Below are 15,055 nucleotides of genomic sequence, written 5' to 3'. Positions count from 1 at the left end.
CATTTCGATTTCGAGTTTTCACGTGATGACAAGTTCAAAGAACAATATCGGAAATAACATTTGGGTTCTTGCATGGAAAGCAGACTAAATCGACATCCGTCACTCATAAGGGATTGCGGTGCAAAAGCCAAACGGACGACATGTACCCAGTTCGGCATTTGTACACCACGCGAATGCGCCGCTACTCGGGGGAGTACGGTAGCTGGTAAGGACGTGTCACACTAATGCAGAGCCGTAATGATGTCAACTTGTTATTTACTTTCCAAATCTGAATGACTGAGCAAGCCGAAGGGAGAATTAATCAGCCACAATGTGACCGCGCAGGCGAAAAAAACACGGAGCTCTCAACGCGCAAGGGGTTCGTGGGGGAAGGGAAGTCGGCACAGAGGCCAAATACAAGGTAACGTTGCATCATGCTTATACTTAAGTTATAATAGCTTTTTATAAGCTCATTTAAATGTAAACCTAATTTAAAGGTTTGCTATGCTATGAATTATGGATAAATTATTAGAAAGCCAATTAACAGTGTTGCATTTTCACGCCGGACTGGAAATATTGTAACTTGCACGCTGTGATGATCAATTCATCGGTAAAACCTGATTTGTCATTTAATTTTGGTTACGTAATGGCTGATAATGGCAGTAAATCCAGACGAGTAATCCCACTTCCTCAAATCGATTAAACGTCACATGTGGGTATTTGTTATCGCAGTTTGTCTATAAGGATTATTCCTTTGAATTATGCGTCTGGACGCGTTGTTTAACGATAATATTGCGATGGTATCAGCAATAGAAATCACCAACAGCGGTGAATAGGGGTGGAATATATTTTACATAACTTCTGCAGTGTCCTCAGTGATTCTTGTTGCCAGTGGAGTTCAAGCAAGAAAGACGGGGCGCATTTCGCATTATACGAAACGTCAGCAAAGACAAAACCCAGCAGTGATCATTGTCATTAAGGAAACGCCGATCTAATTTCATTCGGTCGCTGCGACGTCTTATTCAAATACTGTTAATGTTTAAAGGAAAACCTCACTGCCTTCTCGGGTGGAGATGCATTTCAGTACAGAAATAGCAATTTTAAGGTCATTTGCTGATTTCTTTTTGTCCTCCCCCCTCCTCCTCCCAATTGTAGGTCACTGACTGTGCCTTCTGTCTCCCAAAGTATCTCTTTCAACTGCACTCTGCAATCGCCCGTAGCTCGAGCATCTGAAAGAAGAAAAAAAAACTCCAGCAATAAATAATAAAGAAACACCCTCCTATTTCCTCACCGACTGGTGTCTGCTACATCAACCGACATCAAAGCCCGGTACTTCCCTCATTCTGTGCCCTCCCCTCCCCCTCTCCCCAGTGGATTACGGGTAGCCTGGATTACTGGGGAATCCAACACTGAGCCGCAGCAAGTGATCGGTATGGAAGGAAAGTCTGTACCGGCTTTCTGAAGTTGGGGAGCCGTTTCCTCTTGCAAGTGGAAGCGGAGGCGTTGAGAACCCGAGGCACACTCTCTCGTTAAGGTAACTAACTTATAAACACCCTTCCCCCTCCTAAGTTTTCTACACCGTGTTCTTTCTCCAATGATTTTAGTGTCAAGACTTTTTGGTGTATGATGATTTTATTTTATACATTTTCATAAACGACAGATTTGCTTTCGCAATTTTAACAAAAATACCGTGTGTGTTTGCGCTTTGAAACAGTGCACAATATATTCAATGAGTAGGTATTTTAATTTATATAACCTTTAGTAAATGATTTTTGACAAGCCAATAATTGCATGTAACCCTTTTACTTTTAATAGGCTTACAGTCTGCGTTGGTTGAGTGTAAACACAGAAACGGCGTGTTTCGGTTTTAAGGTCGTCAATGTTTATTTTAGATCAAACAAGGTTTGTGAAAAGTTTCCTGATCATTTTAGATCTCTTGGTGTGTTCTAGTTGCTTCCCTTCACAATTATCATTTATTTTTATTTTGCCAGTAGAAACGTATTGATCCCACGCGTAGTTCAGAGTTTCGAGTGGGGGAGGGACTAGCTTTACTACAAGGCTCAAGCATTGGTCTGTTGGGGGGAGGGGAGGAGCCAAAGATAAAACGCAAAAAATAATCAATACACAGGTTAACTGCCTTTGTCAGGTCGGTTTTTGGGAGATACCTGATCGTGAGTTTGATTCAGTTTAGTTACCTACTGATGAAGGGTGTGGTGGGTCCCGTATAATGTGGCTGGTTTAGGAGTGTCCCAGGCACATTAAGGCATCACCCTCCTTTCTAAACACCCTGCAATTAAGACATGAATGTGAAACACAAAACTGTTTATGATGGACAATCACATGCTTGTTGTAGTTAGGGTTTGTCTTGATGCACATCTGCTAATTGAACGGAATTGTCACTTCACTGTCACTGGCTGCCGGATTATCCAAATTATTTTGTATGCACTGGGATAGCTGAGTATTTTCCTCCAGAGATGAAGGTTAGGTGTCTTTCTTAATGCTACCTGCATGTCCTGCTTATATCACATTTTTGGGACAGGCCTGATGATGCATGTATCCTTGGGTGGGGGGGGTGTGGTATGTGGCTCATTGGGTTAGACGCAGTGCCTGTGATCAGAATGTCACTGGTTCGAACCCCATGGCTGGCAGACTGATGTCACCATTGGACTCTTGAACAAGGCTCCTAAGTACAAACTGCTTCAGTTACTGTGAAACCCTGCATTGGATTAAGGTGTCTGCTAATTACATGTACTAATGTAAATGTGTTTTAAAGGACACATTTTAAAGTTAAATTGCGTAAATGAAATGTAAACTAAAGTATAGCTGGTTGATTTATTGTGACCTGTGGTCAATTAAGCAACTAAGAAAGCCATAACCTTTCAATGACTGCTGGCTCAGCAAGTGTCTGAGTGGTCTGGCAGGGAAAAGGCGAAAACTGGGTCTGATGGCAACTCTGCAGATGCCACTAAGATCGCTGTCGTCTGCATTGTTCCACTGCCAACACTTCAGATGCTTTACATAACATCACATTGAAACTACTGTATAGGTTTGGTCCATCAACCCAGAAAATCACATTGGCTTTGATACGGATACAGTAAGTGGGAGCCTGTGACCTGTGCTTCTTCAGCTTGGTCAATGAAATGCATAGCTGCTTAGATTTCTTTGTGTAAATGTAGGTATTGCTAATACACCGATGTCACCAAAGCAGAAGGGCCTGTTCAGTGACCTCTGTGACCCTGCAGCCTTCCAGTTCTGTGTTCGGTTCTCGCTGTGTCCTCCAGCTGCTGTCCTCCAGCTGCTGTCCTCCAGCTGCTGTCCTCCAGCTGCTGTCCTCATCCAGCTGTTTGACGTCTGCCTTTGCTTTAAGCAAAATGCTTATGAAACATTGGATGGGTTTGTTGTGTGTCCCTTTCATTGATCACCTGCTCAGTTTTGAGTCTAGGTTGGAAAAACTGTGAGAACCTTCTACATGTTAATAATAATGACTGATTAAAAGATTAGCGACTAGCCATGAGCACATGAATGTGGTACTGATTTCTCTTTGGCTGCAATGAAATTAATGCTCAGTGTTGATTTGGTTTCTGTGGGTCCTCTGCATTCCTGCAGTAGTCCAAAGCCATTCAGTAAAGTTAAATGGCATCAATAAATTGGCCAAATTGTAGGATTCTGAGTGTCAGTGTATGTGCTTCTGTCTGGTGCCCTGTGCAGCCTGGGAAAGGCTGCATGAAACCCCAAGCTGGGTCAGTGTTTGAAAGATGGATGCATGTGAAAATATTCAACCAATTATTTTGGTCAAATTTGCAGGAGCCATTGTTATAGAATATTACATCAGGTACATGGATCAAGTCAGACTGAAGAAATTGATACATTCATAGCTATTGAATGGATGTGGATAGTTTTTTTTTTTAAGAAGGATTGCAATACTACAGAAATGTTTTTTTCACTGTTGATTCTGGTTGATGCAGTCTTCTCCTGTCCTTGCCAGCCTATTTCATTTGTGATAATTGTGTTTTTATTCTTGGGGAATAGCACTGCTAAAGCCTATAGCGTTATTGCACTTGTTTATTGTTTGATTTTGCTGACTTCATTAAGATTTTATATTCCCCCAGAGAAGCTGAATTTCAGGTGATTTTTTTTTAGCTTGCATTTCTGAAGCTGAGGCGGGCTTGTTACGTGGTTTCCTTTATTTAAATAATTAATGAGTACATACGCCAAAGGAATTATTTTTCTGATTAAGGGATCTTGGATGGAACAGTGCTGTGATCCTGATTAATATTTCATAAGGCAAAACTCAGAGGTATTAAGTAAGTTTTGCTCTTGTTTCATTTGTTTTGCTGAACTGTCCGGGTGTCCAGTATTTTACTGAGATTATGGATTCCTTTTTTCATGGAATGCTAGGCTAAGAAAGCAGGCAGATGTACATAAAAGAAATGTCAGGACTTAACACCACTGACCTAAAAGCATTTTACTATCATCTGCATGAAATAAAATATGATTTAAAACTTGAATGTACTTAAATACTGCAGCTAAAATCAGAAATTATTCTTTTGCAAATAAACCCAGTTTCTGAATATCCCACTTTCCTTTTATATTTACAGTAAGTTGCTGACTAATGCAATTTACTTTATATAGAACAATACTGTATGACTACTATACAGTCATTTTCTGTACATTGGTATATTTCTACTGTATTTTATTATATTGTACTGTAATATCATTACTAATTATAATACAACTAATTATTATTGCTAATAATTAATATTATGTGCAGACACTACTCACTTAACGACCTGTCTGTGTAACGACCGCCCGGACTTACAAGCAGCTCACCCACCAGTGTACTAGAACTTCGGCCTTGGAAACTGCAGCGCTGAGTCTCGGCGTCAAGCAGTTATGTAAATTAAAACATATTTATCAAGTCGGAGTTTCCTATATTCGACGTTTTCTAAATTCAGAATAAAGAGAACTGATTACCTGTACTTACAGTATGCAAACGCAGGGAATGTACATTAGAGCTGATTTCCTCTATTCTGTTTATTACACTATACAGTATAGTCCTGCATAAACATTTACAAACTGGGATGCACACAACTGATATGCAAGTACTCCTTGACCTTTAAAAGCGCTATGTGCGGCAAAATATTGTTATTATAGTACAAACGTACGTATTGTATGTGCATTTGTTCTGCTGCGATAAAAACTTTCCGTGTATTATAACCTTTATACCACAAATGAAGTACCAATTAGCATATAACGGTTGAAATGCGCATAAAATTTACGTAAAATTAACATAAGTACGCATTTGCGCTGATACAATCGATTGTCGCACATATCGCTTAAACTCACGTATAAACTCATATATAGGAGAATGCGTACTTGCATATCAGTTGTGTGCATCCCAGTTTTTAAATATATTAAAAATGTTGTAAATGGTGCAAAAGTAACATTAAAACAATAACTAAAAATGGCTACAAATCCACTACCACTACAGTATGCTTGAAATATCGGTAACGGCGGTTCATCGACTAATTTGCTTAACGACTTGGCCGTAGAAACCGAGTTGTTAAGTGGGGAGTGTCTGTACTTTTGAATAACGTTACAAATAAAAAGGCAATTAATAAAAAGTAGTTTCATTTAAATAATACATCTCAACTTTATTATTTTTCTTCTTTGCTTCCATCTTGGCATCTTGGCCTGGATTCCTGGATGAAGAGATTCTGTATCTCAGTGGAACATTCCTGGTAAAATAAAGGATAAATAAAAAAAAACATTAACAATAATTTTAAGCATTACATTTATTTTTTAATTCATAATAGTGTTTTTATTTACATTTTGTTACTGTGTTTGGACAGCATTCACATTTATGAATTTAAGAGAGGCTTAGAAACTGCATGACTTGCAGCTGTAGTTGGACATGCTAAAAAGATGGCTGGGATGAAGATCGGACCCCTTACTGATGATCTGAATTGGACAGCAGTGGTGAAACTCAGATCACACACAGTAGGAAAGGCACACAAAAAGACAAGTAGGACAAAACCTGTTATGCACAGTATCAAGAGAGATGGGCGGAGAGCATAAGAGAGAAAAAGTAAAAGAAAATTCAGTAGTAAAAAATACAAAAATTATATAACTATAAAGACCTGCATTATTATGGCCAATACCTACAGAAAACACCTAAACTGCTGCAGTCCCTCGCGGCAGGGATTCTCTCCCCAAGATGCAAAGACAAACGAACCACACTTGTACTGTAGAACTATGAGAAACCAAATTCTACTTGATTCATTGATGATATAGCCGTAGAGGGCGTGAAAGAAAATTGCAAAGTGGCTCAACAAAATACATCAATAGATATCGTCATAATCATACAGAACTGGAACTCCTGCCGCTGCTTTAAGCAAGTGCAAATAAATAGCTTAAAGTCAAAAGCCTAACATAAATACAATCAAACCCAACAGCCAACCTCTCTGACCTCAAATCACTCATTAACATTATAAACATGGTTTAAGGGTAACAACGTTAAATTGAACCTAAAGGTAAATTAAAATAACTTGGAAAAAGCAATAACTTTTACATAGGGTTAGGAGCTAAGCAGAGCTAGATTACAGATCAACCAATGAGACTATAAATTTACTTAATTTTATGCTAAAATAATATGTTAGGATTTTTCTTTTTTTACGGAAAAATCAAAAACTTCAGTTGTGCAACTGTACACCTTTTTAAGAGGTTAGCCACTTATATGTACACTAAAAAATATAATTTTTAGACGTGCTGAGGCTGGGTTTGACCCGGCGACCAGGCTCAGCCCACTGAGCCGCACGCTGCTAAAGTTGCAAGATTAGCTAGAAAATGACTGTATGGCAGGAAATTGCAATGTTAGCTGGCTATAGCCCTTTCACAATTGTTACACAATCGCCAGATCATGATTATATGAACCGACTGCGATTATTTTTTTGCATTATCATTAGAATCTTCTCCATTCATCTGTATAAAAATAACTGGATGAGAAAGAACCAGCATATTTCTATCACTATTTCCATATTGTGTTGTACCATGTAATGCTTGACAGGCGTTCGGTTAATGGCATCATCACCTCCTGCTTCTAAACTGTACGAATACCACCTGCTCTATTTGCACCTGGCACATCTGCACATGCGCAGCATTACACTTTATGGCATATTTTACGACGGTGCCAGATTTGTATCACTTTCACAAGACTTTCATGACCCAGCCTGATTCCAGTAGTATCCTTTTCACTACTTGAGATAATTTTACAGGCTGCTTGAGAACAGTCCTCACCGGCCCAGCTTTATCTCCACAGGCCCAGAATATCTGCTAGATATTTTGATTTTGGATTCTTTGTGTTCTCTGTTTTAATAAACAGCGCTTTTCAACGGAAAGAAGAAAGCCAATTCTACTAAAAATGTTGAGGCTAATGCTATGGAATCCACACAGTTTATTTTAATGCATTCCTACAAAAAATTTACTAAATCAGCTACAGTCTGTCACACTACAACTCAGTACCTATGTGAACACGAGAGGCTAGAGCATACAAACTCCATGGAAAGAGCTACGTGGGTCAGCAGTAAAACTTGCCAGGTCTGAGTCTGCGTCGCTAATTCCTTAATATGACAGTGCATTTTTATTATTGCTATTTTATTTCACCTTGTGCCTGGAAGTATGTTGAGCAACACAAATGTTTCAGTACTCCTATGTGTTTCCTGGGGCACTTTCCTGTGCCGTCTCTTTGCGGACAAATTCCTCTATAATTACAATGTTACAACTTAAGCACTGGGCTTGGAAGCTGCTAACAATGCTGTGAAATGTAAAAAGGAATTCACTGGGGTTAAGCAGATCAGGAACTCGGCGCAAAATGTATTCCCTATGTTGTTAAAGAGAGTCTAGGTTAAAAATAAATGCTCTGGTACACTTCATGTTTACTTCATTTGTGTAACTTTACCTCTTATGTCGCTGGCATGGGGCTCTTCTAATCCTAGAGGAATTTTATGATTGAAATGGTGCAAACCACCATACTCGGCAAGCAAGTAACGCTTTCATTGAGGAATTATGAAGCAGATGCAAAGCCAGCATGTATGAGGTTTATTCTGACCTGGGAACACCTTGGTATTCCACTGGAGGAGGTGGCTGGGGAGAGGGAGGCCTGGGAACACCTTGGTATTCCCCTGGAGGAGGTGGCTGGGGAGAGGGAGGCCTGGGAACACCTTGGTATTCCCCTGGAGGAGGTGGCTGGGGAGAGGGAGGCCTGGGAACACCTTGGTATTCCCCTGGAGGAGGTGGCTGGGGAGAGGGAGGTCTGGGAACACCTTGGTATTCCCCTGGAGGAGGTGGCTGGGGAGAGGGAGGCCTGGGAACACCTTGGTATTCCCCTGGAGGAGGTGGCTGGGGAGAGGGAGGTCTGGGCATCCCGGAGGGTTGCAGGTTCGAGCCCAGGTTCCTCCTGACCCCATCGAAGTGTCCTTGTGCAAAACACTGAACCCCAAATTGCTCCCGGTGAGCAGGTTGGCACCTTGCATGGCAGCCTCCGCCACCGGTGTGTGAATGGATGAATGTGAGGCATGAAATGTAAAGCGCTTTGAGTACTCGTAAGAGTAGAAAAGCGCTATATAAATGCAGTCCAATTACCATTTATTCAAAGGGTTGGTTTTGGTTTTTGTCATGCGTTGCATCATAGAGAACATACATGAAGGGTTAAATGCTGCCATCCAACCATGATCTGCTGCTTATCAGAGGCTGAGTCATGAAGGCAGCAGTCTAAACAGGGATGCCCAGACCTCCCTCTCCCCAGCCACCTCCTCCAGCTCCTCCAGGGGCATACCAAGGTGTTCCCAGGCCAGCTGAGAGATACAATCTCTCCAGCATGTCCTGGGTCTGCCCGGGGCCCCCTCCCAGTTTGAAATGTTGGAACCACCTTCCCAGGGAGGCGTTGAGGAGACATCCTAGATAGATGCCTGAACCACCTCAATTCAATGCAGAGGAGTAGCAGCTCTATTTTAATAATAATAATAATATAATAATAATAAATCCTTTATTGTCCCTGTGGGGAAATTCTGTTTTACACCTTCCTCAACTTACTCTTGTAGAGCAAGCTGTCTGCGAAGCGCAGCCACCTGTTGGGGCGCCCAGGGAGCTGGGCCCCTCCCTAACCTATCTCTAAGGGCTGATTTATACTTGGCGCTCACAATGCATACACACACAGAATGGCCGCCACACCTTTTTTGCATTCATTCCACGTGTCGTATTCTAAGAAAGCAGTTTGTTAACACCCCTACCAGGGGAGAAGCCCTTCTTGGGGGATTGGAAAATTTGAGGTTTTAGAACCACTGGACGGTAGTGATTATAACATGGTTAAATTTGAGGTAAATTTTAGTGTCCAACAAGCAAAGTCCAAAACAAAAGTATACAAAGTTAGGAAGGCTAACTCTAATGGTATGAGACTGAAAGTAGAAACTGTAAACTGGATGGAGTTAAATAGCAAAATGGTTGAAGAGACAATTTTTTTAAAAGCACATTGTTGCAAGTGCAAGAGGACTTCATACCTGTTTCCAGCAAAACTAAATCTAGGAAACTACAACCAAGGTGATTTACTAAGGAAATTAAGAATAAAGTCAAGAGGAAAAGGGCTCTTTCACAAATGGAAAATAACCATCTAAGTCTACAGATTGAGTTAAAAAATAACATTAGATACTCCAAGAGGAATATAGAAAGAAAGATTGCATTGGATGCTAAGGATGACAAAAAAGTTTCTTCCAATATTTTAACTCCAAAAGAGCTCTATAAGCTGAAATTACTAATTAGCAGGATAGTAAGGGCTTTATAATTGAAAATGAAATTGATATAGTAAATGAGTTTAATGATTATTTTACACAGATGTTCACAGTAGAGAGCACGCGTAACTTAATATTTATATTCAAAAAGGTGGATAGAAGTAATCCAGCATACTATAGCAAACTATAGGCCAATCAAATTAGCATTACTGGAAAAATTATGGAAGCTATCATCCAAGTGAAAATGATAGATTACCTGGATTCAGATAACATTCTGAGGGATAGCCAACATGGATTTAGGAGAAGTAGATCCTGTTTAACTAATCTGCTTGTTCTTTGAAGAAGCTACAAGAGAAACTGATCACAAAAAAGCCTACGATGTGATCTACTTAATTTCCAGAAGGCCTTTGATGTTGTCCCCCACAAACGGCTCTTGCTTAAGCTCAAAGCTGCAGGGATTTTAGGAACTGTAGCAGCTTGGATTGAAAACTGGTTAACTGACAGGAAGCAGCGAGTAGTTATCAGAGGCACAATGTCACGGTGGGCCTGTGTTCATAGTGGGGTACCACAGGGTTCAATTTTAGGACCACTATTGTTCCTAATTTACATTAATGATATTGACACCAATACATATAGTAAACTGGTTAAATTTGCAGATGACACCAAGGTGGGTGGTGTAGCAGATACTAAACTAGCAGCACATAGGCTACAACAGGATCTTGATTTAATTAGCGACTGGGCTGATGCCTGGCAAATGAAGTTTAATGTAGATAAATGTAAGATAATCCATGCAGGGAGCAGAAATATAAAGTACAGATATTTTATGGGTTCCACGGAAATAACGGTAGCTGATTATGAGAAGGACCTCAGTGTATATGTTGATGCTTCCATGTCCCACTTTCACCAGTGTGGGGAAGCAATTAAAAAGGCCAATGGGATGTTGGGTTACATCTCTAGGTGTGTGGAGTTCAAGTCAAGGGAGGTGATGCTACGATTATATAATTCCTTGGTGAGACCCCACTTAGAATATTGTGTACAGGTTTAGTCACCATACCATAAAAAGGACATTGCTGCCTTGGAAAAGGTGTAACGTAGGGCTATGAGAATGATTCCTGGTCTTAGAGGAATGTCTTATGAGGAGAGGTTAGCTGAGCTGAATCTGTTTAGCCTCGAGCAAAGGAGACTAAGGGGGGACATGATCCAGGTATATAAGATTCTAACAGGTCTGGATGCTGTTCAGCCAAATGTCTATTTCAATATTAGTTTAAATACTAAAACTCGTGGCCATAAGTGGAAATTAGCGGGAGAACATTTTAAAATGAATTTGAGAAAGCACTTTTTTACACAGCATGTAGTTAGAGTATGGAATAGTCTGTCTGCTAGTGTTTAAATCAGAACTAGATAAGATTTTAACAATTCCCCAAATGAGCTTGATGGGTCGATTGGCCTCCTTTCGTTTTGTAAATTTCTTATGTTCTAACAGTAATAATATATTTATTATGTGTGTGCAGTGTAGATCAGGTAGCAGTCGAAGGCAGGGGCCTAGACAAACCAATCATTGGCTACCAAATCTGGGATAAATGTCATTAAGAAATGATGTAATTGACGTAATTATTGTATTTGAATTGCAGGCATTGAGGTTTGGGCATATGAAGAAATGAATGGCTAGACAATACCTCTGACAATATTAAGGAGGGTCAGAGTCATTGCATCATGTCCTGAACCTACTCTTTAGTGTCACTGTTCCTGTGTCCTAATTTCAGATTTTTCTGGTACAGATAAGACATACATGACAACTAAGGCCTTGGTTGAGACTTGGGGTCAGACAGTCTGGGGCAGTCTCAGCACACTGATGCAGTGGGTTTTGTAGAATTCTGTCTGTTAAATGCAAATTTTTAAAAAAATACTTTGGTGTTTTTTTTTGTCCTACATGGTCTGATATAGAAGGTGTCCGGCCTTTTAAAATGTATAAAACTTTAACAAGTCACCAAATAAATGTAGCCAATATCCTCTTCAGCGCTGTAATCCAAAATAAACTATTATAGTACCTTCCGGAATTGCTGTCACATTGACCAGCTGTGCAGTTACCTGTATTTTGGCCTTTAGAAAAGGGACCGTTGGAATGTTTATCTCTGTCACCCTGCATTTTGAATGGGCAACTCCTAAGTGAGATTTATCTCACACTTTTGTGGCAATACATAGAATATCAAGTTTGAATTTTACTCTTATTGACATGCAGTTCTAAATCTTCCTGGATGTCTGGTGCAGGAATGATTGTGGAGGTGCTTCTAGGGTAGGCAATACAGCAAAAATCACAATTTTTTTCAGGCAGGATGACAATCCACAATCTTATGACGTGTGTGTGTATATGTATATGTGTGTGTGTGTGTGTGTGTGTGTGTGTGTATGTATGTATATATATATATATATATATATATATATATATATATATATATATATATATATATATATATATATATGTTTGTAACAGTTCCAGTTGTCGTCCACGTTTTTATTTCCCTAACAGTAGAAATGGGCATTTTCAGGCGAGTAGCTATTTTTCATACCCATTCCCTGACTTATGAAGGTCAACACACTTCTCCCTCATTAGTTTCATATGTTCTCTTTTCTTTGCCATGTTGAAGGGTGACTAAGGGAATTTGGGATCCATGTCACCTCATGTTTGTACCCCAGTTAATCAGGAAGTCATGGATGACAGCTTGAAGGTTCCTATTCACTCCTATCAACTCAAAGATGTACAATTGTGGCACATGAATTTTTGTTTAATTATTTCTTGATGAAGAATTTGTTTTCTTTAAATAAATTTATTTCAAAGAAAGGTTGGATTTTTCAGTTTTTTTTCCCAGTATGAGATGAAGCTACTTCACTGAAAGGTAGATTTTTTTTCTAACCCTTTTTACAAATTTTTACAAGGGGTGCCAATAATTGTGGAGTGTGTGTGTGTGTGTGTGTGTGTGTGTATATACTGTATATATACTGTATATATTATATCGTACTGTTCACCTTGCTTGTACATCTTGTTTAAAGCATTTTTGGGGCCTCCGCAGCTCAATTTCAATATCTTCCAAGCGAGGATACACAAGTGGCGAATGCTTAAAATGCCCCACAATTGTTCTTTCACTGGCAACAGCTGTAAACAACTTTGTGATAGTAGCCCCTCCTGTATCACAAGCTGCACAAAACAGCCCAAGATAGCGACTCCCAAACCATACAATCCTGGCTGAAACCAGACACCCTACAAAGGGAACTCATTTCTGCTGCTTGTATTCTTACGGTCGCTACACAAAACTCATGACCATGGATGAGGGTTGGAACATAGATCAGCCAGTAAATGAAGAGCTTTGCCTTTTGGCTCAGCTCCCTCTTAACCACGACAGAACAGTACAGTGTCGGCATTACTGCCGATGCTGCGTTGTCTTGCACAGTTTTGTGCGCTTTGGTTAGTGGGATTTTCCACTAAAATGCTATTTCCACCTCATAAAGTTTGTTCTTACAAAGAGTGGAAATCGCCTTCGTACTTGACAAATGCGCAAAATATTCCCAGATGGTCACCCTCTTTTCTGATGTTCTCATCAGTCTGTCATGGCCAGTGTCCTTTTCTATGCTGCGGTATGTTGGGGAAGCAGCACTAGGAAGAGGGATGCTGGACGACTGGACAGGCTGGTGAGAAAAGCCAGCTCTGTGGTGGGCATGGAGCTGGCGTCACTGGACAGGCTGGTGAGGAAAGCCAGCTCTGTGGTGGGCATGGAGCTGGAGTCACTGGACAGGCTGGTGAGAAAAGCCAGCTCTGTGGTGGGCATGGAGCTGGAGTCACTGGACAGGCTGGTGAGGAAAGCCAGCTCTGTGGTGGGCATGGAGCTGGAGTCACTGGACAGGCTGGTGAGGAAAGCCAGCTCTGTGGTGGGCATGGAGCTGGAGTCACTGGACAGGCTGGTGAGGAAAGCCAGCTCTGTGGTGGGCATGGAGCTGGAGTCACTGGACAGGCTGGTGAGGAAAGCCAGCTCTGTGGTGGGCATGGAGCTGGAGTCACTGGACAGGCTGGTGAGGAAAGCCAGCTCTGTGGTGGGCATGGAGCTGGAGTCACTGGACAGGCTGGTGAGGAAAGCCAGCTCTGTGGTGGGCATGGAGCTGGAGTCACTGGACAGGCTGGTGAGGAAAGCCAGCTCTGTGGTGGGCATGGAGCTGGAGTCACTGGACAGGCTGGTGAGGAAAGCCAGCTCTGTGGTGGGCATGGAGCTGGAGTCACTGGACAGGCTGGTGAGGAAAGCCAGCTCTGTGGTGGGCATGGAGCTGGAGTCACTGGACAGGCTGGTGAGGAAAGCCAGCTCTGTGGTGGGCATGGAGCTGGAGTCACTGGACAGGCTGGTGAGGAAAGCCAGCTCTGTGGTGGGCATGGAGCTGGAGTCACTGGACAGGCTCGTGAGGAAAGCCAGCTCTGTGGTGGGCATGGAGCTGGAGTCACTGGACAGGCTGGTGAGGAAACCTAGGTCTGTGGTGGGCATGGAGCTGGAGTCACTGGACAGGCTGGTGAGGAAAGCCAGCTCTGTGGTGGGAATGGAGCTGGAGTCACTGGACAGGCTGGTGTGGAAACCTAGGTCTGTGGTGGGCATGGAGCTGGAGTCACTGGACAGGATGGTGAGGAAACCTAGGTCTGTGGTGGGCATGGAGCTGAAGTCACTGGACAGGATGGTGAGGAAACCTAGGTCTGTGGTGGGCATGGAGCTGGAGTCACTGGACAGGCTGATGAGGAAAGCCAGCTCTGTGGTGGGCATGGAGCTAGAGTCACTGGACAGGCTGGTGAGGAAAGCCAGCTCTGTGGTGGGCATGGAGCTGGAGTCACTGGACAGGATGGTGAGGAAAGCCAGCTCTGTGGTGGGCATGGAGCTGGAGTCACTGGACAGGCTGGTGAGGAAAGCCAGCTCTGTGGTGGGCATGGAGCTGGAGTCACTGACATCAGTTGCAGGTAGGAGGACCCTGAGCAGACTGTTCTCAATATTGGACAATGAATGTCACCCTCTGCACACCACTTTCTCCAAACAGAAGAACATGTTCAGTGATAGGCTCCCGTCTCTGTCATGCAGAACAGACAGGTTCAGAAGATCCTTTGTCCCTACTGCCATACAGCTCTTCAACCACACATGGAACGGGAGGAGTGTGATGGATTTAAGCATTTAGGCCTGTATAGCACACTGCCCTCCTGTTATTTTCCTTTGAATTGTTGCAGTATGTATACTGTGTATAAGCTGCTGGAAACCTAAATTTCCTTCTGGATA

General features: G+C 41.9%; 2 protein-coding genes across 4 annotated transcripts in view; both read left to right on the top strand.

Annotated features, from left to right (window-relative positions):
- The first annotated feature begins 207 nt into the window (after positions 1–207).
- The window catches only part of LOC125709567 (F-box-like/WD repeat-containing protein TBL1X), a 42,074-nt gene continuing 27,226 nt past the window's right edge, over positions 208–15,055 (top strand). Inside the window, exons 1-2 of one of the 2 annotated variants that reach the window (XM_048978156.1) lie at positions 208–400; positions 1,135–1,513. The gene's annotated coding sequence lies outside the window, so the exon portion shown is untranslated. The remainder of the gene's footprint in view (positions 401–1,134; positions 1,514–15,055) is intronic. The other variant, XM_048978155.1, reaches the window with a different exon arrangement.
- Positions 13,510–14,969, top strand: LOC125709568 (uncharacterized). Of its 2 annotated transcripts, none has more exons than XM_048978158.1 (2): positions 13,510–14,431; positions 14,594–14,969. In XM_048978158.1, the coding sequence occupies exons 1-2, from the start codon at positions 13,527–13,529 to the stop codon at positions 14,955–14,957; spliced, it is 1,269 nt and encodes a 422-aa protein (XP_048834115.1). In that variant the 5' UTR covers positions 13,510–13,526; the 3' UTR covers positions 14,958–14,969. The 2 variants fall into 2 exon arrangements, with proteins under 2 accessions (XP_048834115.1, XP_048834114.1); XM_048978157.1 differs by having other exon boundaries at positions 14,486–14,969.

Source organism: Brienomyrus brachyistius, chromosome 16, assembly GCF_023856365.1.
Source record: "Brienomyrus brachyistius isolate T26 chromosome 16, BBRACH_0.4, whole genome shotgun sequence".
Lineage (NCBI taxonomy): Eukaryota > Metazoa > Chordata > Actinopteri > Osteoglossiformes > Mormyridae > Brienomyrus > Brienomyrus brachyistius.
Note: the sequence above shows the minus strand (reverse complement) of the source record. Positions and strands in the feature narration are given on the sequence as shown.

Excerpts from the sequence above, each read along its gene's own strand:
- LOC125709568 (XM_048978157.1), top strand. The coding sequence starts at position 13,527 with ATGGAGCTGGAGTCACTGGACAGGCTGGTGAGAAAAGCCAGCTCTGTG. Across the intron at positions 14,432-14,485 it reads AGGATGGTGAGGAAACCTAG|GTCTGTGGTGGGCATGGAGC; the intron begins GTCTGTGGTGGG and ends GAGGAAACCTAG.